At 36.6% G+C, this 23609-nt stretch overlaps 1 protein-coding gene across 1 annotated transcript; it reads left to right on the top strand.

Moving 5' to 3' along the window:
- Positions 1-1151: 1151 nt before the first annotated feature.
- neurod6b (neuronal differentiation 6b) lies at positions 1152-2099 on the top strand (the record flags this gene model as incomplete). The annotated part of the gene is made up of 1 exon (XM_081374822.1): positions 1152-2099. The coding sequence occupies one exon, from the start codon at positions 1152-1154 to the stop codon at positions 2097-2099; it is 948 nt and encodes a 315-aa protein (XP_081230948.1).
- Between the last annotated feature and the right edge of the window lie 21510 nt (positions 2100-23609).

Below are 23609 nucleotides of genomic sequence, written 5' to 3'. Positions count from 1 at the left end.
GCGAGCTGAAAACTGAACGAAACAGGTGAGCCGTTGAAACCAGTCTGATTTAGAGCTTCAGTTGTTGGCATGAATGTGTTATTGTTGTGTTTAATGTAAAAAAATCCGCTTAGCTCCAGTCTTTGCTACCTTATTTGTGTTGGTACGACAGGCAATCTGCCTAATGCTGCCACGGTTTTGAGTTCACCCAGGATTGTTCTTGCTATATTTTTAATTGTTGTTTGTCTGAGTAGGGCAGTACAGGGAGTAACATCGCCAGATTAACCAATTAGAAATGAGCTACAGGAGTGAAATCTCTATCATACATGACCACCACCCTCCTGAGCTGACAATAGAAGCTGTAAATCTGTGTGAAAAACGTTTACAGAACAACACATTTGTGTTGATCAAGTATAATTTCACGTCTGGTTAGTAATTTGATTTGTGATCATGTTAATGAATGTTAAAATGACAAAATGTGCATCATCTGAATCAGCAGGTTATCATTTGATTTGCCATAAAACATCAACACAAAATGCATATGCTTAAAAAAAAACTAGAAATATGATTCATGATCACGATGCGTACATTGGAATATTTTCCAATTCTCTTGCACTCCAAAAACATCATGCAGGCCTATAGATTTGAGTGACAACCACATTCTGATGTTTTTTTTTTTTTTAGCCTTCTATATTTGTTAACTGTTTTGAATGAAAACGCTGATCATTTCAAAGGACATTTTGGGATGGCTAAATAATGTAATCATATGACCACGTTAATGCACAAAATGGAAAATATAGTGGGATAGACTGTAAAAATGCCACTCTTTTTTTACTTGACAGGTGTTTACACCGTTTAGGGATAAGTTGTACATTTCTAAACTAATTTGTAGCAGACATTTGAAACACATTTTGAAACATTTTTACGTGCATATTGGACCAACATAGTCTGTTATGGCTTTAGTAAAAAAAAAAAAAAAAATCACGTTATATAATCTATGTTATAAAACAAAACGTAAGAGGGCTCTTCAACAGCTAACCACTGACCATATTTAGTCGTAAATAAAACATTTGTTTTTAATACTTTAATAAGCCATGGGTAGTTAGTCTTCCGGGTATTTGACGTCAAGACTGTTTTATTTCGTTGTTCATTTTTGTTGTTACACAGGGACGATGCTAACCGTACCATTTGAAGACCCAGACATGATGCGCGAGTCTCAGTTTGGTGCGACATTCACGCGTCAAGAAGACGCGCGGACACTCAATAGCGCCGAGCTCAAGGAGGCAGAGGACGACAACACGGACAGGGAAGAGGAGGAGGAGGAGAGAGAGGAGGACGAGAACGATCACCCCAAGAAGAAAGGCGCGCGTAAAAAGAAATTCTCCGAAGGACGCGGCGAACGTGTCAAAGTGCGCCGCCAAGAAGCGAACGCGCGCGAGCGCAGCCGCATGCACGGCCTCAACGACGCGCTCGAGAGCCTGCGCAACTCCAAAACGCAAAAACTCTCCAAGATCGAGACTTTGAGGCTGGCCAAGAATTACATATGGGCTCTGTCTGAGACTCTGAGCGCGGGGAAGAGGCCTGACCTGCTCGCGTTCGTGCAGACCCTGTGCAAGGGCTTGTCGCAGCCCACCACCAACTTGGTCGCGGGTTGCTTGCAGCTGAACTCCAGAAATTTCCTCACGGATCACAACGGCGACGTGTCGTTCTCGGGCAGGCCTCAGTACGATTCTCTGTACCCGTACCCGAACGCTGCTGAGATGGCCACGCCCACCGGCCTCAGCTCTGGCACCCGGGACAGCGTCAAACCGTTCCGGCCCTACAACTATTACGCGTCCTACGAGTCCTATTACGACAGCGCCTCTCCGGAGAGCAGCAGCCCTCGTTTCGAAGGCCAAATGAGTCCTCCGATTAATTACAACGGGATTTTCTCGCTTAAAAAACACGAGGACCAAGTCGAGTACAGTAAGAACTGCCATTATGGGATGAGATACTGTAACGTTCCCGGCCGGGGCTCCATGTACCGCGTTTCCCCAGACAGCCATTTTCCTTATGACTTACATCCCCGCAGCCAATCGTTCCAGAGCCAGGACGAATTAAATACTGGTTTCCATAATTAAAAGCGAGCATAGGGGTTGGACGCCAGCTACACTAATCTGTTAATTAATTAGGGCGTGTTGCTGATTGTTTTGCTTTGTTTTTGGCACGTTTGATTTCATCATAAAATACTGTAAAATCAATTCTATTTATTTCAGACTGCATAGGTTGCTCATGCATCGACGCAGGCTGTGGTAGGCCTATTACAATCAATTAATCGAAAAACTAAAATTCCTGTCTCGTATATACTGTGGAAATGGATTTATTTGCGTGTTACATGAAACACAGAATCATGATAGCAATAATGGAACTATGCAACACAGTATATTATCGTGCAGACATGTAAATATAGCCTTATCGTGTGAATTTGATTATTTATTGACATCTGTGTCTTTGAACTATATACTCACCCACCCTTTTGACTGATTTCGCTTCGTGTAAACAAGAAAAATATTGTGATTTTGCAACGTGGAAATGTTTTTCCTATTTCTTTTGTTGACAGAGGAGCATCTCGGGTCTTGTGAATGATGTGAACTTGAGGGGCTCGTGCACTTCGATCGGCTTGTGGAAATAAATCTTAAATGTGATCAACTGTGTTTATGCTCTTTCTTGAGGAAGTCACCTAAAACATGCAACATTAATAGACCAGACGTGTTTGAAAATAGTAGACCATATATTAACGTATAGCCTAGCCTACTATTATTTATAAGCAGAATACAATTCGGCATCAGACTGTAATCTCGACATTTACGGTTTAAATGTATTATTTTATTCATTTAATAATGTATAAATGTTTTATTATTAAGTTATCAGATTCATATCTGATAATAACAGGAAAAATAAAAACGAATGTAAAAATGAAAGAATTCAAAAATGTCTTTAAAAGTGGCTAGTTTAGTAAATACAGAAAAAATACTTCTATGCATCACTAAATAACGTTCTTAATATTCTCAGTTTATATTGCAATAAACTTTTACACTTGATAAACCCTCCACAGCACTAATGAGGCTGACATGTATGACAGCTGACAATCGGACCGAAAAACACTTGCGCGATATTTGTTTTTTGTAATGCTTTTTTTTTTTAAGTGAAGGTTAAGCAAAAAACTTGAAATAATAAATATTCAATTAGCAATTGTTTGCATTTGACCTTATGTTTATTCATATTTGGATATAAGTGCTCCACTGGGGTTTCAGCATGACCATGTTGAATTCATTATGACCTTTTACAAGCTTGTTAATAATGTATGTTAACCAAATAACGAACTTTAATGCAATTTATTATTGTTTAGATTATTTATTTATTGTTGTTATTACCGTAATTATTATAAATAAGATATTAGATAAAACATCGAATGAATTTACATGTTTGCAGCTGTCCTACAGATTTTTTCAGATCAACAAGGTATTTTCAGATGTCGGAAAACACAAGTCGGGAGATAACAATTGCTCTATGTGGATTTAAAATGTAAATTCTATATATTTTTTTTATTCTAGTTTTTGAGTATATATTTTTAAAATTATTAAGATTTTTCGAACACATCTTCAAAGTTTGTTTCGCAGTTTGTACAACGAAGAGACGAAATTCAAGATCACTGAAACAAGATCAGTGATTAATTCTGTGATTCTTCTTCTTCTTCTTCTTTATTATTATTATTATTATTATTATTATTATTATTATTATATTAGGCCACATTTAATTAATATAATATTATTATTCAATATTTCCTCTCTTTTTGAGAGTCAAACGAATAGTTCTCGCTGGCGGACAGAATTGACTCAATGCCAGAGTTTGACCGACTGTCACACAAACCGCTTTTTATACGTATCCGACCATTACAATATTTAATAAATAAAACGGCAATTGCAAATGTGTTATTTATTTAGAAATAAATTTTGAAATAAAATTTTAAATTCCATTTATCAGAAACCGAGCATTAGGCTATCTGTCTGTTTTACAGTCTAATCTGTTCGCGACAAATTTGTCAGTGAGATTTACAGCCATTTAAAGTTTCTATATCTTACAGTTTATCAGATAGCTACACGTGAAAAATAAACACGACGTTAAACATTTATGAATACTTTGATTTTTAGATTTTTTTTTCTCAGTCAGGCATTAAATATAGCCTGTACTGAAGTTTTAAACCATATACGTAAACATGGTTGTAAAATAAAAATAAAATAATAATAAAATTAAATAAAATTGCTGAGAAGGAAAATGAAACCCATGCTGTTTTTTTCTCCTCTGTGACATCAACTTGTCCTGCTCTTATAGTGTGAAAATGTGTCTCTGTGTTTGGCATGTGAATCTCTGGAGCTGGAAACCTCCAGGCCAGTGACACCATCCTTCCTCTCACACTCATCCTCTCCTTCAGTCAGCCTCTGACAGCTGCTCCCTGACAGGAGGAGTGTGTGTGCAAAGTGTGTGTGTGAGAGAGAGAGGTCTGCAGGCAAACAGTCTCGGGGGTGAAGGTCTCAATGCTTGGCATGCGTTTGCTCTCCTTTGACTGAGAGGTTAACCATGAATGTGCCCTGTCTCTCTCTCTCTCTCTCTCTCTCTCTCTCTCTCTCTCTCTCTCTCTCTCTCTCTCTCTCTCTCTCTCTCTCTCTCTCTCTCTCTCTCTCTCTCTCTCTCTCTCTCTCTCTCTCTCTCTCTCTCTCTCATAGGAGAATATAGAGGTAAAGTATAGCAGCATATGGCATATTCTGTATGGGTGGCAGAGCTGGGGGCGTCAGTCTGGCTTTTATATGGACACAGTTTTCACATTCATATATTCTTCATGCGACCCATATTAAAATGCTATTCATAATGTATGCAACACATGCATATATAACACATACAATCAACTTACTATAAGTGAATCAATTAACGAGTGGCTCATAATTGCACCCTATGGCTTAATTGTCAATATGTCACAAGTAAATATGAATAGCATTTACAATAAATTACATTGCTTCATGAAAATGTACAGTCTGTGAGATGCAAGGTAAGACAAGCAAACAGATGGATGGATGGATAGATAGATAGATAGATAGATAGATAGATAGATAGATAGATAGATAGATAGATAGATAGATAGATAGATAGATAGATAGATAGATAGATAGATAGATAGATAGATGTATTTTATTAGTATAACATGTATTTTTTATTTATTTTTATTATTACGTGGTCATAACAGAATTAGTCTCTTCTCAATTCACAAAATAACTCTTTGAAAAAAATCACTGAGGATAGAAACATTTGTGAGTTAAAAAAAAGAGAGAAAATAATTTTAAACGGTTTGTTTGTTTATTTGACTGAATATAATGAAATGATAAGAAATAGTATTCCAGTCCTGATAAATAGCAATTATTTAAATGGACAAACAGTGTCTTGAATGGTTAAAGGGCACAATCCCTCTGAGTTTGGCATTGCCTAAGATAAATAGCCTGTTAGAAATAATCTTGGTGATTAAAAGTGAAAAATGCTCTGCCCCCACAATGGTGATTTACCACCTTAAACTTTGGCTGCAGAAGTGAATAATAATTCCCAGAGAGAGAGAGAGAGAGAGAGAGAGAGAGAGAGAGAGAGAGAGAGAGAGAGAGAGAGAGAGAGAGAGAGGGAAAAAGGACAGCTCTAGTCACATCGTCAACCCTCCCCAAATTTCCAGCCTTCCCCGGGACACAGATGGCATGGGACACAAAACTCTCCCTATTAAATTCCTAATAATCATTTCTCTTGTGGAATGGTGTGAGAGACTGGGGAGGGGAGGGGTGAGGCCGAGGGATCTGCTGTTTTAATTAGATGCTTTAAGGAGCAGAGGCGGTGTGGGAAGCAGTGCATTCTGGGAGTGATGGGTGCAGGGCTGCCATAAAATGACACCACAGCAGAAGCCAGAAGCTCATTTGCATGTCAGATTGGCATCGGATTGGCACGAGGCCTGGGCACTGGGAAACACTTCTGAACTCAGCAGTCAGAGGTCTGAGGAGGAGAGAAAGACTGCAATTATGTTCCAGTGTGTGAGAGTCTATTCGGAGAAATGAGAACAAAAATTATGTAAGAGTATTGCATGATTTTAAAAGCATATACGCATTAAGAAGACTCATTCCAAAACAAATACAGATCTTGACTGATTAATGTTATTGTTTTGTCGTCATACGATGCCTACACAAATTTGCTGCTTGTGTGTGTGTGTGTGTACGCGCGCGCAGGCCTATATATATTAGTGCTATCAAATCAATTAATCGCGATTAATCGCATCTAACATACAAATTCGTTTATGTGTGTGTGTGTGTGTGTGTGTGTGTGTGTGTGTGTGTGTGTATGTATATGTATCACAAAATTACTTATGTTAATCGATTTGACAGCCCAAACATTTAATATTTAAATCAATAATAACAATATTACATAATTATGTATAGAGTATTTTAAGACTATATTTTTTTTGTTAAATTTTAATCGATAACATCATACTGGCATTCATTATGACAAGAATCGTGTAGGCTAATGAAATATTTTTCAGCTCAATCTTAAATAATTGTATTATCATTATCATACAACTCTCTTATCTCTCCTCTCGTTATACATTTGTGAATACTTATAATAATTTATTATTATTTTTTTATTCAGTCAGGGATAAAAATATAGCCTGTGCTGAAAATAAAATAAAATAAAATAAAATATAAAATAAAATATATAAATATAAATGCACACACACAGCATTATGATAGCAAATTTACACTCTACACAGGGCTAACTTTACAGATCTATTTTCACACAGAATGAAGTTTCAATTTCATAGGAATGAACATGATACAGCCATTGATTAAACATGTATGAGTTCCCGTCATTTATATAAATCATAAGTTTATTGGAGCCCCAAAAAGACTAATAAGAGACATATTTAACTTCCATTAGTAAAAAGTGATGGCAGATCATTTATCATAGAGTGGTCCTTGCTGAGAGGCTGAACGCTATTAAAGAGTTCATCTCGAAGAACTTCATATATTGACACTTGTACAAAGTCAAGATTTAATTACAGCACAAGAGAATGCAGAACAGACAAAGGCTTTAACAGACCTGTGTGCGTAACATGCCCGAGGCACAATAGGCTACAGTTAAAAGTGTGTTTTCCTCGTCTTACCATCAGCTATTTGAAATAAAAGTGATTTTAAAGCCTCGGCATAGAAAATAATCCAACATTAAATGAACATTAAACTGAGCAGCTTTCCATGTGTCAGATTTCTCCATGTCTGTGCTGTTTGTCTGTGAGCTAATGGGACACGTTCCAACTGCCATTACCCAGAAACACACCTGCTGTTCACAACTGATACCAAAATCTAAAATAAATCAGGCTGTGTGGAGTTGAGTGGAAAATAAAATCTAAACTGTTCGAGTGTGAAACTTCTGCCAGCATCACAATCATTTTAAACTGTTCAAATGAAACTCTGCCTAAATCTCAGAAAGAAAATGTACAGCTCACACTTATGCGGTATACTGTGTGGAATTGAGAAACTCTTGTTATTAGCGCCACCGGTGGCCGTTAAGTGAACTGCAGCCTGCCACTAATTGTTCGTGAGCGTGCACATGTAACGTCCGAGAGACTGAATGGAAGGCCTCGATACACAGCAAAGTTCTTTTTCGCTATTCTCTTAAGAAAAAAAGAAGTTGGAAATACCTTTGCCTAACTGTTAACTATCATTGCAGTCTGCGTGCTGATTGCTTTCCCAACAATAACAAAATAATCACTCAACAAAAACGACAGCGGTCAGAAAATGGAAGTTAAGAAAACATCTGAGCGATGTGGATATGTTTCCACCAGCCCCGCACTTCACCTGCATCATGCCGACTGATGAGGTAGGCTAATTAAAATTAGCTACACTTTTATGATAGTTTATAGGCTAGCCTTCATAAGCCTTTTTGACACTACAGACTATACAGATCTGGCAGACTTGAATGAATCCATTTTCTTTGCATGACACATTGACATTACAGCACAGAATGGCTTTTTCGGCATTATCCTAAACATTGCATTCCTTTCATGTGTCTTAGAATGGAAGAGAGGATATCGGCACCGTTTGTAAACGTCACATCCTTTTGATTTTCCCGGCAAAAACGTCCCTCACATAAAAAACAAGTCTACAGACTTTCATAGGCAACTTAGGAAGACGGGGAAGATCTCGTTTTTTAAAGCTACAACCTGTTCACAATAAAAAGGGATTAATAGCCTACATACAATTTCTTACAGCCCTTTAGGTTCATATTAGTACCTAAAGTGTACATGCCTATTAGTCTACTGCCTAAATTGTATTAGTATTTTTTGAAAGGGTTCTTTTTTTAGTGTAATAATGCAAACAATTTGTGTATTATTGTTAACCTTTATTTAACCAGGCAAGTCACTTAAATCTGCAGTCCGCAGCTTTGTCGCCATCTCTGTTCGAAATCTGCAACTGCAGTTATTCGCGGAATTATCAACTTTACGTGGGTTGTGTCTCGGCACGGCACAGCGCGGATGAATCCAATGTTTTGAGGAGAATATGCGGCTGTCAGTCGCCGCGCCGTGTGGATACTGTCATTGGGAATCACAGATTCTACTTTTTTGGAAGTATGACCAACATAAGAATTTTTACCGGAAAATGTCGTCTGAACAAGTAAGTAACATCCAATTTTGCTCTGACCAACAAAGGGAAAGTAAGCATTGCAGTAAATCGCCTGATTAAATCTAACGATCGCTTAATATCATGTCAAACCATGCAAATTAGGCTATACTTTGTTCTCAAATTGTTAATGTTAACACATGACCACATTTAATGCCCCAATATTTATCCTTGTTTTCGCATGGGCCCGGTTGCAATCTCTTTTTTTTCTGAAGCCACTCTGAAGTCCGAAGTGTTTTGCATTTTACAACGGGTAAATCTCCAGTTGTCACTGGTGATTGTCATTTGAACCTTTCTGGATCTGCCATCAAATTGATAAGTTTATATCAAGAGCTCTGTGAAACGTCTATAAATCTCCACCTCCAACATCCACACGCCTACATCCAGTATAGCCTACTAGCCGAGACTCCTTCTTTATGTGTACAGATGTGACGTAATGACGCAAAGACATGCTCGAATTTCCCACGGAAATCCACCAGTACCGCTAGAATTTAAAACATTATTACAAGCCTACCATTTTGAATCGAGCTAAGGGAAGCAGATAGTTTTGAACACTGGCTGGTTATGTACCTGCTCAAAAAAAAATGTATTTTGGATAATTTTTAACCCCAAAAAGTTACGGATTGCAGCTTTATTTCCCTGGGAATCAAACCCATGATGACCTTAGCGCTGCATGCACCAACGCTCTACTGTTTGAGCTACAGGAAAGCACACACATATGTTGTGATAAAAACACTTCCTTCCTAGTAGTTTTTTAAATGCAGAGATTGAAATAAATGACTCCAATTTCAATGACTTTAGTAGCACATTCCAATCATTTGGAGCAGCAAAACCAAAAGCAGAGCGAACAGTTTTTCTTTCCCTAGGGATAATCAAAAGAATATGATTAGATGATCGGGTTGAAAATGTGACCTAACAGGACTATAAATAAAAATACACCAGTGTATTTCCCGTCTAATATGTAATGACATCCAATTTAAAAGGGAATATGAATATTGTATATATACAGGAATATTGTATATTGTCTCTGTTGATTAATTTTGCATAGCCAGGACCACTTACAATTGATTTAAAAAGTTAATTTGTTGTATATTCTATGGCAGTGAAAATTCGAATGTATCGGTTACATAAGACAAAAACCTTGAAAACAATCCATGCATTAATTTCATAGCCTCTTAACAACACACCGGCAGGGTGAATTCGTGAAGACTGGGGCATTTGCCCCGGAGGCTGCAAGTAGCCTAATATTTTCAAGGTGGAGGTGTACTTGACCCCGGGCTCCTGGAGCTTCAACACCAGATGTGTGATTGTGTGTTTACACTGCTGTTCGCTGAACTATGAACTGTTGAAGCTGCTCATTCAAAGTCATTTGCTGTTTTGTATTTCATGCTTCTCTCACATATGATCACACAATGCGTCTTGCATTATGTGTATTTCTATAGAGCTGTAAAAATATCGTAAGATGCTGTACGGCATGGCTTCAAAACAACATTCACAAAGGCGGCAGAGCTTTGTGACACGCTTCATACTGGGCATCTTTTGATGTACATCTAGTATGCAAATTTATTCTGCACTATTGGGTTTTTACAAGCAAATGCAATGTTTACATTTCACACAAATTCAATAGCAATGCATTGCGTGGCTGTTTTACACAATTTATTTTTACTTGCATTCAAAATGACTTTCAAATGAGGAATGTGATTTGTCATAAGGAGAACATGGGAAGTTACAAAGTGTGACAAGACAGCAGTACAAAGCAGGTGTTGTTTAGTATTATTGATATACTGTTAGGTTTATTTTAATTTTAGGTAATGAAAATGTTTTTTTTTTTTTATTGTTTTAGTTTCAGTTTTAAGTAACATTATTAGCCCTGGTAAAATGTGCATTTATTACTCATTTTATTTTAGTTCCCAAGTTTCTAAAAGAAAATTTAGTTTTCATTTGCCTATTTCTAAGACCCACTGATGTGGAAAGAAGAATCATATGGGTTTGAAATGACATGAGGGTGAGTATACAGTAAATGACAGATTTTTCATTTTTGGATGCTCTATTGCTTTACAGTACACATGTGGCCTAAACAGTACATTGATTTTTTGACAGTCACATTTCACCCTCTGTCCTCCTGTCCTGCACGCCGTTCTGTTGTTCAGCTCATGATGTTCCTCTGTTCCACCTGTCCACCGGGACAGCCCTGTTCTCCAGGACTCCGCCCCTGTCTCTTCCTGTCCTGCGATTGGACGGAAGTGAGCTATCTGACTGCTGAGGGGGGGAAAAACTTGGTTCTCATCCAACAAAGTGTCATTGGGGACACGCATGGCCTGCTGGAGGCAGAGACTCGGGCGCTAATGGGGCCCGCAGCAGCACCTGGGGATTTTGCAGAGAGGGCTGGAGGAGGAATTCAGAACGCCTCGGTAACCAGAAGGACTGTTTCCTCCTTTCACTTTTTTGTTACCTTACTATCGAAATGCCATGGTGTGGTAGTCCGCAATCTGTCATGTTTGTTTGTCATTAGCTGTTGGTTGACAGTTTGGTTTTAGATTTAGACAGATAGATAGATAGTTAGATAGATAGATAGATAGATAGATAGATAGATAGATAGATAGATAGATAGATAGATAGATAGATAGATAGATAGATAGATAGATAGATAGATAGATAGATAGATAGATAGATAGATAGATAGATAGATAGATAGAGGGTAAATTATTAGATAGATACAGTAGATAGATAGATAGATAGATAGATAGATAGATAGATAGATAGATAGATAGATAGATAGATAGATAGATAGATAGATAGATAGATAGATAGATAGATAGATAGATAGATAGAGGGTAAATTATTAGATAGATAGAGTAGATAGATAGATAGATAGATAGATAGATAGATAGATAGATAGATAGATAGATAGATAGATAGATAGATAGATAGATAGATAGATAGATAGATAGATAGATAGATAGATAGATAGATAGATAGATAGATAGATAGATAGAAATCATAAACCCCAATTATATCATATTGGATTGATTTATTTTATGCAATGAACCTGAACTCAATAACAACTCCACATAGGCTATAATTCTTCTTTCTCTCTGTAAACTTCTTTCAACAAACTTGTGAAAAGGATCTCAAATATGAAGCACATATGTTCACCTAAACCGGATAAGACTATATTTACATGAGCAAAGAAAACGTTTATTATTTCATTAAAAGCTTGTTTGAAAAAAAAAAAAATCAGTATGAGATAGAGAGAGAGAGAGAGAGAGAGTGGTAAACAGGCAGGGCAGGTGTTGACGATGCTAATGAAACGGATGACAGATGGCGAGTTTCTCCGTCGCTCACTGTGCGGATAATGGATGAAGGTAATCAAATTCCTCTGTGGCTCTGTGACTTTCCTCACAACTTTCCCATCAATAGTGCCATCAAACGCCAGCGCCGCACCTCACGGCTGTCACAAGAACCCTGTAAAACTCCACGCAGCCTTAATGCAAAAGATCTTTTAAAAATTAAAGGTCCGTTCAAACAGGACTTTTTTTTGCATCTGTTTTACCGTGTAAACGCATGCTAGACATATATTTGATCATTGTTTGCGACACACCTCGATGTTTTTTTTTTCAGCGTCTCGCATCAGAAGCGCTGTGTTTTTAAAGACAGAACCTCCATTCTGTTGTTTTCAAACAGAAGAAGCTGCATCTGACAAAATCTCTGGACTCTTTCCATTAATGTGCATAAACACAGAAAGATGCATGGTAGCATATAGCCTATGCTATATATTATAAAAAGCGATTTATAAAATATATGCCTAGTTCAGTTAAGAGGCCATTGAGACATTAGTTTACATGTCAGGGACTAGTTGAAAGATGTATTTAGTGAAGAATTTGTCTTTGCAGCAACCGTTTAATAAAAGCAATAAAATACTCTTTATTATGAATATTAAAGTGCAAGATCTGCTGTGGTCTATACAGTTGGAAGTAAACCTAATTTTTTTGTTCCATTTCTTTTTTTCAATTTATGATTCAACATCTTCTGAGAAATAAGCATTGTAGAGAATTAATGTAAAAAAAAAAAAACAAAAAAAAAAAAAACAAGAAAAGAATTGGAAGCTTGTCTCCAAATCCCACAGAAATGCTGCCTGTTAGTTGTTGACTGATTGGGCAGCAGGACAGCTGCCTTTGGTTTGAGACACAGCCAAAATTCACAATAAAGCAGCCTCTTGTACCTTATTGCTTAATTATACTGATTCCACATTTGATTACAGGTTTTAAGATTTGCTGACATGTGTAGAGAAAAACACACTCCTCCAAAGTGCCACTTATGGCAATAAAAGCACCAATATAAACAAAAAAAATGGTTTCCATACTTATAATGTGGGCCACTGACATAAAATACACAAATAAATTCTGTGCTTCAAAAAAGACAACAGCAACACATGAACGCATACATACATGGAGAAGAATAGGTTAGGGAGTGAGACATTTTCACAGGTCTGTCTGATAAAACAGATTTTCTCTTGTCAATCTAGCTTAGAGTAACAAGGTGCTAATTACGGCAGATGAATTTCCAGGGCGGAAAAACATATTGGATCTAAAAAGTGTAATTCCTTGTGTGGGAGGGGATGGTGTCAAATTGTGCGTTTGTTTCATTTCTTTCAATTTATTTATTTATTCATTCCTTTCTTTGTGTTCTAATTCTGATTTCTAGGTGAGATAGATCTGTTCTTTTGTGCTGGAATTAATTAAAGAGTACTCTATAGCAACTATAGGCCCCAAGAGAAGAACATAAACATGTTTATTAGCAATAGTCACTATGGGTTTAGTACATTGAACAAAGCCCTTACACAAAATATTAAACTGTTTGTGCTCCGAGCATGTTTCAAAATGTCGATGAGAGATAAAAAGCAGAAAAAAAATGAATAAAATAAAAATCCCAAAAATCAACCCAAAATTCTCAGAGATGTGACCAAACTTAAGTTCTGGGACTAGTCTTCCTTAACCAGACCTTCAGACTGACAGCAGAAGGTCTGGACTCCAAAGCAGTTTTTATTGGCCAAGGACCATCTGACTGACATGTTTAGAGGCATGAAAATGTAACGTCGATGTCCCAACATTAACAGACCGGTGTGGACATATTCTTGGACATATTTTAAAGAGTCTATTCTGCAAACTTTACATACTTTTGAAAATGCAGCGTTTAGTTAGTCCTGATAAGCGCTCATTGTCACAGTTGTAAACACAACAGCATTCTTTTTCCATGAGGGGGTTTGGCATCACAGCATCTTTGTTTCCAGGCGGACCGCTAAAAAACGCGACTCACACGTCTTCTGGAAATCCTGTAGAAATCAGCCAATCAGATGACGACTTTGAAACACCTGAAGTGTATCCTATTTTGAGTGCCATATGCATCAGGCGTTTATTCAACGGTCCGTGGGTGTGACGTCTGAGCCTGAGACTAGGCTGGGACACACCGAGCCGACGGTCAGCCGTAGGGCAATGTCGGCTTAGTTTTTCCAGTGTGTTCCCGGTTGGCTCTAGTCGGATGCCGTCTGTTTTTTTTTTTGTTTTGTTTTTTCAGTATTTACTTAAGTCACCGTCACTATGTTCACTGGTGAAATTAACTTCTATCATGAAATTGGAAAAGGAGCTTCAATTCTTTGTTCATCCAATAGCGGCTTGTTTACTCGAATAAGCAATTTTAAAACTCAAGCTTGTAGTGTAATATGGTTGTCAGTCATTGTGTCAGATCTCAACAATAAGGGTTTTCATTTACAATTTTACTTGTCCTGCATGCCATCACTTCACCATAAAGAAGAATGATCAATTCTTATCTACAATGTATGTATATATATATATATATATATATATATATATATATATATATATATATATATATATATATATATATATATATATATATATATATATATATTACTACACATTGGCCCAAAAGGGCAAATGTTAAAACTTGGCAGTGGACTTTTGTTACTTGGGCAGAACACAACCAGAATCCCCTAGAAACACCTTAGCAACCACCTAAAACACCCTAGCTTGAGTTTAGCAATGGAAAGCACAAATCTAAGATCAAACATACCACTGTCTAAATAAAGAGTTTAAGGTAAGTCGCTACAGGCAAAACCCTTGGCTTTTCATGGTGAATTTTGAGATTTTTGTACCAAAACATGTCTTCTTTCAGACTAGAGGAAAGAAAAAATCCCATAAAATACACTTTTATGTGTTGAATTTATTACACCTCTTCTATTTGCATCTTTAGATTTAAATTGCAATAAAATCTTTAAAGGCTGTTTTCTCAAAATGATCTCTACCTATTTTGAAGTTTCTTACAGAGGGGTCTATTCATATATCATTCTATTATATAACATCTTATTCCTAAAATTATGGTGATCTTTTTATGGCGGTTGACAGTGGAGAGATATTTAAAAACCTCTGTGCAAAAACTATAAATTAACTTATAAATTATTATGTTAGCATGTCTAATATGTCTTTAACTCTCCTAATATGTCAAAATAATGAAACAAGAATTTTGAACCTGGTGCTTTATCCAATGTTCAGATTTCTTTTCTGGAAATGTATGCAATATTAGTGCATTTTCAATTAAATAATGCATAATTTACATATTTACACATAACATTTCAGAAAACTTGTACAATAAAAATAGTAATACAAAACAATTGTCTTAATGTACTGCGATTAACCACGTGGGGAACTATAGGTGATATCAATTAGTTACAGTTTTAACCTTATTCACCTGTGGTGTTTTGCCTTAAGAGTTGATGCCGTCCAGGGCCATTGTCATAGAAATGTGAACCTGCTTTTATTATTTATGCGTTTTAATGGCCTCTTTGTGCTTTGCAAACAAACTTATAGGCTAATGGAAGCAAGGGCATATGGTTTTACATGCATAAAAAAACAATCACATTTGCACATAAGAGTGCTCATCCACGCATGCACTCTCCGATGTTAATGTATAGATAGTTTGATGATGGCGATGGCGCCGGTTGATCCGCGTACGGCTCAGAGAGCTCTGATATCCTCGGGCACCGCTGCCAATCTGCCAGTCGGTATCGTCACACCTTACTGCCTTTAAAGATTGCCCTGCAGAGACAGCAGGGAACGCTGAACAGCCGGGCAGCCCTGGAGAGTTACGAGGTGGGAGCCATGCCAAGACGTGCCCACCAGAGAGAGAGAGAAAGAGGGGGTGAGGGAGGTATCCATCCACAGCTATCATGAAGGACAGAGAGGGGGAATTTTAACAGAATCGACACGGATCCTACATGTACCTGCACAGCCAATCAATTCTCAGAGTCTTCGCGACGATGCTGCGTGAGATATATGCGCAAACATGCAGGCCCGCGCCGCCGTAATCCACAGAAATGGCAATGGAAGACAGAATGTAAATGAGGCTGTTATTGCACAGTCGCGTTCATCAAACTGAGCTGGAGAGACTTCAATGGCCCTGATGAATATGCATGCAAATTTGTTAATTAAGTTAATTATTCTGCTGAAAATTCATTTGTCTTCCCAAGGACATTTCTGCAATGATTTTAACATGTTTCTACCATTAGTCATGCACAGTGCAGTTTAAAATCACTTTGTCCACTCTATTTATTTATTTATTTCTCCAAAAGTTTCACTCCCAGTGGGGGACAGTGTGCAAAACCTCCGAGGTCGGCAGGGGTTACGCATATGTGTGCATGTGTTTAAGAAATGCAAGTTGGTGGTAGCATAAGTTTAAGAGGTCACTGGATGGCCAGTGCCATTTCAAAAAACGTGGCATGCCAGAACAAAATGCTTCTGTCTTGATCCATATAAGAAAAAGCATGAAGAACATGTGTCCCAATTCATATACTTACTGTATGCACTATTCTATGCCGTTTTAGATAGTGTGAGTAGTGTGAAAATTCCCAAAAGATGCACTTAAAGGGATGGTTTGGAGTAAAATCAACCTAGGGTCCTTTGCACCATGACCTCGAGCCAAACACCCCCCAGAAACCTTTTTTCCCTTGGTCGAACATTATTAAAGTTTGAGCTTATTTATAGATATCAGCCGGATGGCTTAGTGCAGGCGCTAATGGATCCAGGGTTGTATCTCGTAAATTACCCCACTAATAATGCCCAGAATGGTGCCAAACTTCTACAGTAGTACAAATAGGCTATGTACTCATAAAACGAGGCATTGGAAAGTTTGTAAGTACATCAGGAGTTTATTTAAATAACACTTGCCTGATGGCTCATGCTACTGCTAACCCGGACGTCGAGGTCACTTCTGTGATTTGGGAAAAGCACGTAAAAGTCCTGGCTGAAAGCGATGCATAAGGATGTAAGGTAACAACGAATTATTATTTTTTTCTGAAGTGTTGACAACTTAATGTTAACTAATAATTGGTACTACCAACAAAATATTAGTGCATTCCTGGAACTGGGCGTTGTTTCACTACATCCTTATGCATCGCTTTCTGCCAGGACTTTTACGGGCTTTTCCCAAATCACTGAAGTGACCTCGACGTCCGGGTTAGCGATAGCATTAGTCATCAGGCAAGTGTTATTTAAATAAACTCCTGATGTACTTACAAACTTTCCAATGCCTTGTTTTATGAGTACATAGCCTATTTGTACTACTGTAGAAGTTTGGCACCATTCTGGGCATTATTAGTGGGGTAATTTACAAGATACAGCCTTGGATCCATTAGCGCCTGCACTAAGACATTCGGCTGATATCTATAAATAAGCTCTAACTTTAATAATGTTCGACCAAGGGAAAAAAGGCTTAAATGATGTCAAAATTTTTATTTTTGGGTGAACTAACCCTTTAATACTAGATGAGTTTACCTGGGGTGCGTTTCCCGTACAACGACGTAACTCGCTGCTTAACTATCATAGTGCGATGCATCATTGAAAAAATCAACTAGCTAGTCACGACTTTTCCTGAAATCGTATTGTCGTGAATTGGTCATTCAACCACGTTGGTCAATGATTTTAACGCAAGCGGTGGAGTAATAACTACTTTTAATGAATCTGTTTGAGATCGAATTAATGCTATGTTTTGCTATAAATTACAGACATGACATCTGAGGACTATTTCTAATTTTTCTCAGTTATTTTGCATTATTTCCAGATTCAATCATAGGCTCGTTCTTAGCAGAGCACGTTCGCACATGAGCACCCTTCAAAAACGACACTTTAAATCTCTTGACAAGCTAAAAGACGTAAATGACATTTGTATTTATTCTAAATAAAAGATATAGATTGTACTGAATGTCAGCTTGCATATTTGGCTCAAGATAAGGATTTATTAAATCCACGTCATGCAAACTAGAATCTATGCTTCTAACCACAGGTCGAGAGCTGTCCTTCCGAACACACAACTTTGCGATGCTGTTTGCGAATGTTCGTTGGAACCAAGGGGGTAATCCATCAGCCGGAAACCGAAGCTTCCCCGGGGGCGCCATTGCAGACCATCACCTGCTGTTAGCATTCCATTGACTCCCATTCATTTTGGCGTCACTTTGACAGCGAATAACTTTACATCAGAGGCGTTAAAAGACTTCATTTGTCCATTATTTATTTCTAAAGAAACACGAAAATGTATAAAAGTCTCCATTTCCTTGAATCTTAGGTTATGGCCCCGTAGTAGCAGTTTAAAAACAAAAGGGTCATAACCACGCGACTCTCTGTCGCACAGTAGAGAAATTACCATATGGACAGGAGGAGAAGCTCACGGCAATCGGGGGGACGTGGAGGCAAAATGACAATAATTAATCAGAATACATAGCAAAAGTTTCTCCTGCTCCTACAGTATCTCATGGACACCTACTCACACTCTCCGTCTCTGCAAGTTTCGGAAGGGAATGATTCAGATTTCTCTTGGCACAGCTACTAAGACAGACAGGTTGCTCACGTCACATCTACGTCGTCAAGCTCAGTTTGAGTCTGCGCAGTACGCTCAGCCATCAGGAAGTGAGAGCTTCTAACTGACTTCACTTTTCTCTGTTGAATCCAATGGGGTCGCTGTGTCCATTTCTTTCGTGAAACACCGACTCGTTGAACTATGCTTATAACAATGGAACTTGCGAACATAGTTGGCCAACGATGCTTTTGGGAAACGCACCCCTGATAATGAAGGAACTTGCGACCATAGTTGGCTAACGATGCTTTTGGGAAACTCACCCCTGTTCGGTTGATGTCCCTGACAACTTCCCATTTAGCAACTTGTTAGTAACCACCTTTATGTTAATGCTTTTAAAAAATCACCTGAAGGTATTACTGATGTATTTTATATTGTAGAATATTACCTGTGAAAATATCTTGAGCTTGTGTTCACCACAGACCTTATTTCAAGCATTTAACCAAAAAAAAAACAATTGACTTTGGTCAATGGAACTAAAATGCTTACTCATTTCCGGGTTTTGCCCTACAAAAATACGTCATCCCTGCAGCACTCTATTACATAGCGGAGGGCCCTTACGGAACAAAAATATATGGGAATATAGGCTACAGCAAACTATAATGCGATATATTACATAATACATTTCCATAATTGGGAAACTAGTGCTTATATTTTTTAATATACTGCAATATATGCATTGACCATGTATGGCTATATAAAATATGTATAAATGAAGACAAAAATAGCTTTGCATGTAATATTCACAAAGTTTTATCCTTTATTGTGTACATATATTGCACATTCATGTTCCCATATAAATGTGAATGTATGTTCACACACACAACACACACACACACACACACACACACACACACACACACACACACACACACACACACACACGGGATGAGTTACAACAGATTTCTAGTTCCCAGCATGCTTTGCTTCTGACTGTTAAAGGAGAGCAAATGTTAAAATGAAGTGTTATTTAATGTGTTTTGCTCAATATTAATATAGGGGGAGATCTGTTAGTGTTTAATGTTCTATTATTTTGGAATTTAAAAGGTTTTCTGGTATATTTTAAAAGTTTTTGTGCTGAAGAGTAGAGCCTGTGGTTCGGTTGACGATTGGCCAAACACCATTAAGACTGTAATGTAAAGTAATGTCTGTGCAATCCTCACAGTGATAGTCTCATGGCTGAATATTTTAGTATGCAGGTGTACTTGTGCTTATGTTAACTAGCTTGAATATATGAAACATTTATAGTGTAAATTATATATATATAAAAAAAGAAACATATTACATTTTATATTTCTCTATAAATGTGTGTTTATGGTGCATGAGTAAATATATCTGCAATATATTACACATGCAGTACCATATCTGATCACATATACATCTATTAGGTGTATTACTGAATATAAAATTACATACATTATGATACATTAGTAAATATTGTCACATATTTTTCAATATTCCTTGTGTATTATTCAATATATTGTAATATATTAACACAATAAATTATTCTGTATATTTTCAAATATACTGTTAAACCATTTAATACATTGATCATTCATATATAATAGCCGGGACTATCTCTGATGTTGAATGACAAAATAACCTTATAAAATTCATACACTATTCGGTTGAGTACATAGTGCATAAGTATAGTGTTTAAATGCGTCATTTGTGACACTGTGTCATTTGATTTTAACTAACTTCCTTCAATTACAGTATAGGCCTCTATGGGCTTTTTTCATGTGTTCCAGGAGAAAATCGTAAGTCCAAACATTTCAAACAGTAAAGATGTGTGGTATGTTCAATGTCCATAGCACAAATGGTGCAGGACGAGTTTTAAGTCCCGCAGCGTTAGGGGTTTGTTCAAATCCACCCTAAGTACGCCTCAGCAAGCGCTAATAAATTAGACGGTTCTGGTTATAATGAGGAAGAGATTAGTATAAAAATCCTTTAGAGAACAGATGTCTATCGGCTTCAATCAATGCCACACCTGGTTATTAAAATGCATCGTTTCATAAGCAAGACCTTTGAGTGAGCAGAGAATAATTCCTTTGATATTTAGAGAAGAGTTTTGTTTTAGTAAGATGACTCTCTAATTCTCTCTTCTGGCAGTTAAATTAAAATCATGTAAATAAAGAGTTGTTGTTGTTACGCAGAACATCATAGGTGTAAAAATAAATCATGAAGAAATGAATAGTAAACTTTAATTCTATATTCCATAGTTCTCCTCTCTGACCTGGTAGAGCTGTGCAGTGTGACTCATGTTTTTGGTTTGATCAAGGATGATTTGAACACTGTGTTTCACTCCAATCTGCTCTCAATTAACCCTGATGTCCTCCGAGGTTTGCCTGAGGCATATGCACCTCTTTCCCTCTCATTACAAGAAGGACTCTCTATCTACACATCTATATTTGAAATCTATTTCCAATCGACTTTAGTTGTTTTTTTGAATTTGTAATAATACAATAATGTGATTTTTTTGCATATGTATCTATATTTTTCTTTATATATATATATATATATATATATATATATATATATATATATATATATATATATATATATATATACTGTATATATATATATATATTATATGCAGAATATGAGATTTTAAGATTTTTTTTATATTATATTATTTAGTAAATGTATAATAACTAATAGTACATATAATAATATAATAATGTAATTATTTGCATATATCTAATATATATTGCATATTATATTATAAGATATTATTCCTATATATATATATATATATATTATTCATATAATACAATATAATTAGCCTATGTTATTATTTTGCAGAATATGAGAATATGTATTTTTTTTATCGTATAAGAAAGCTTGTCACACTTTTTACTCCAGTGAACATCTCATCAAACTTCACAGTGGAACATGTTGTCACACTGTATGGGGTAAGTTGTCACAATGGGACCCTGCCATTAAATTTAATGCAGTAGTGTAGGTCATGAAACATGAAGAAACATAAACACAGCAAAAATAGGCCATCAAACCCCTGCTTTGGCCAACAGATATTACAATTGATACATTTTATAATATTACCAATTTAATGTGATAGGGTCTAACATTTGTGAAAAACAATATCAAGGAAGAAAGACAGAAATTTGCTGGTTACCTAAACTCCTGTCAGAAAACAAGGACATTAAAAAGCCAGCAAAAGAAACGAAAAATCAAACTACGCTAAATAAAGACAGGAGGAAAACAGGTAAGAAGAAGAAGGTCTAATGAGACTATTGAGCAGAAAACAACATCTGTTTGGCTCCTGGCTATAATCTGAGCACACATTTGCCAGAGAGGTACAGTATGGTAAAGGACCGCGTCTTTCAAGAAACTTGTAAACAGATGCAGTGAACAGGTTTGTCTTTTCTCAACTTTTCCGACGACGAGAAACTGTTTCCGTTCAAACCGAGAAGATTTCAAAGGTCTTTGAAGGAATTAACGTTATATTTTGCACGCTATAGGTGAACAGCAGGTGTTTCTCCGTCTACTTGGAGCTCTGAAAACACTGAGCAACGTAAAATACGGTATAACTCATGCCATGTTATGAGCAAGACATCAGTCACATGGTCTCTTCTGAAATGTTGTCCATGTTTGGTGAAACAGCACGATCAAGGACATTTAGCGAGGCATGTCAGTGATATAAACAGACTGTCATTTTAACACTGCTGAAATGTCACAGCAGACGTGTTGTCAGACAGTGCTGGGCATGCACATATCATCGCATCATGGAGAGATACAAAAATTATACACTTAATTGCGTTCAAAATTTGGGGGTCTGTGCATTTAAAAGAAAAAAGAAAAAAAGTCTATTATGCTCAGTCTGCTCACAAATTTATTTGATCAAAAATACAGTGAAAACAGTAACATGATGCCATTTAAATGTGTTTCCTAATTGAATATATGTTAAAATGCAATTTATTCCAGTGATTTAAAGGTGAATTTACTATCATCATCATTACCCCACACTGTAAAAAATTTAACCATGATTTTTACGGTACAAAACCGGCAGCTGTGGTTGCCAGAACTTTACCGTCAAAAATACGAATGCAACGTTATTGGTTTTACAGACTTAACTTAAAATTTACAGTAATAAACCGTATTTTATTATCTGATATAATGTGAATTTACTTTACCGTCAAAAATGCGGTAGCAACGTTATTGGTTTCACAGACTTAACTTAAATTTTATAGTAATAAACCATATTTTATTATCTGATATAATGTGAATTAACCGTCCCATTAAAGTATTAATATCTGTTTTGTACCATTGTAATACACTGATAATCACCAATCACAGCAGTCACATGATCAATCACAGCAGTCACATGATCAATCAAAGCTCATCACAAGCAGCTTTTCCATAAGAAAATTAATATTAATATATAGACGCTGCACAGTGTCATTCACACAAACATTAAACACCATCACGGTAGCACACATGGAATTTAAAAAATGCAATAAACATTAATTTAACAACATTAAATGTAACATAAAACCCTAATGTACGTAACTGATTAGAAAAAAACGAAGAAAACTATGAAGAAACAGTTATTTCAACAAAAATACATCAAATGTGAAGTGTCACACAGGGAATTGTGGGAATGTCAATTTACGTTTTTTCACTGTAAATTATACAATGAGTTGTTCTTTTTCACTTTGAAAAACTGTAAATTTAACGGTATTTTACAGTAAAATTACATTAAATGTACCATTAGATCTATCACAGTTATTTACCGTATGTAGTAAGGAAACTTTCTGTTAACCAATTAACAGTTTTTCACTGTAGCATTTTTACTGTCTTTTACCGTTAAAATTACGATAATTTTTTACAGTGCAGTCTTCAGTGTCACATGATCCTTCAGAAATCATTCTAAAATGCTGATCTGAAGAAACATTTACTATTATTATCAATGATGAAAACAGTTGTGCTGCTTCATATTTTTGTGGAAACTGC

The sequence above is a fragment of the Scardinius erythrophthalmus genome (genome assembly GCF_964197995.2).
Source record: "Scardinius erythrophthalmus genome assembly, chromosome: 9".
Taxonomy (NCBI): Eukaryota; Metazoa; Chordata; class Actinopteri; order Cypriniformes; family Leuciscidae; genus Scardinius; species Scardinius erythrophthalmus.
The sequence above is the reverse complement of the archived record's forward strand: the minus strand, read 5'-3'. Positions and strand labels throughout refer to the sequence as shown.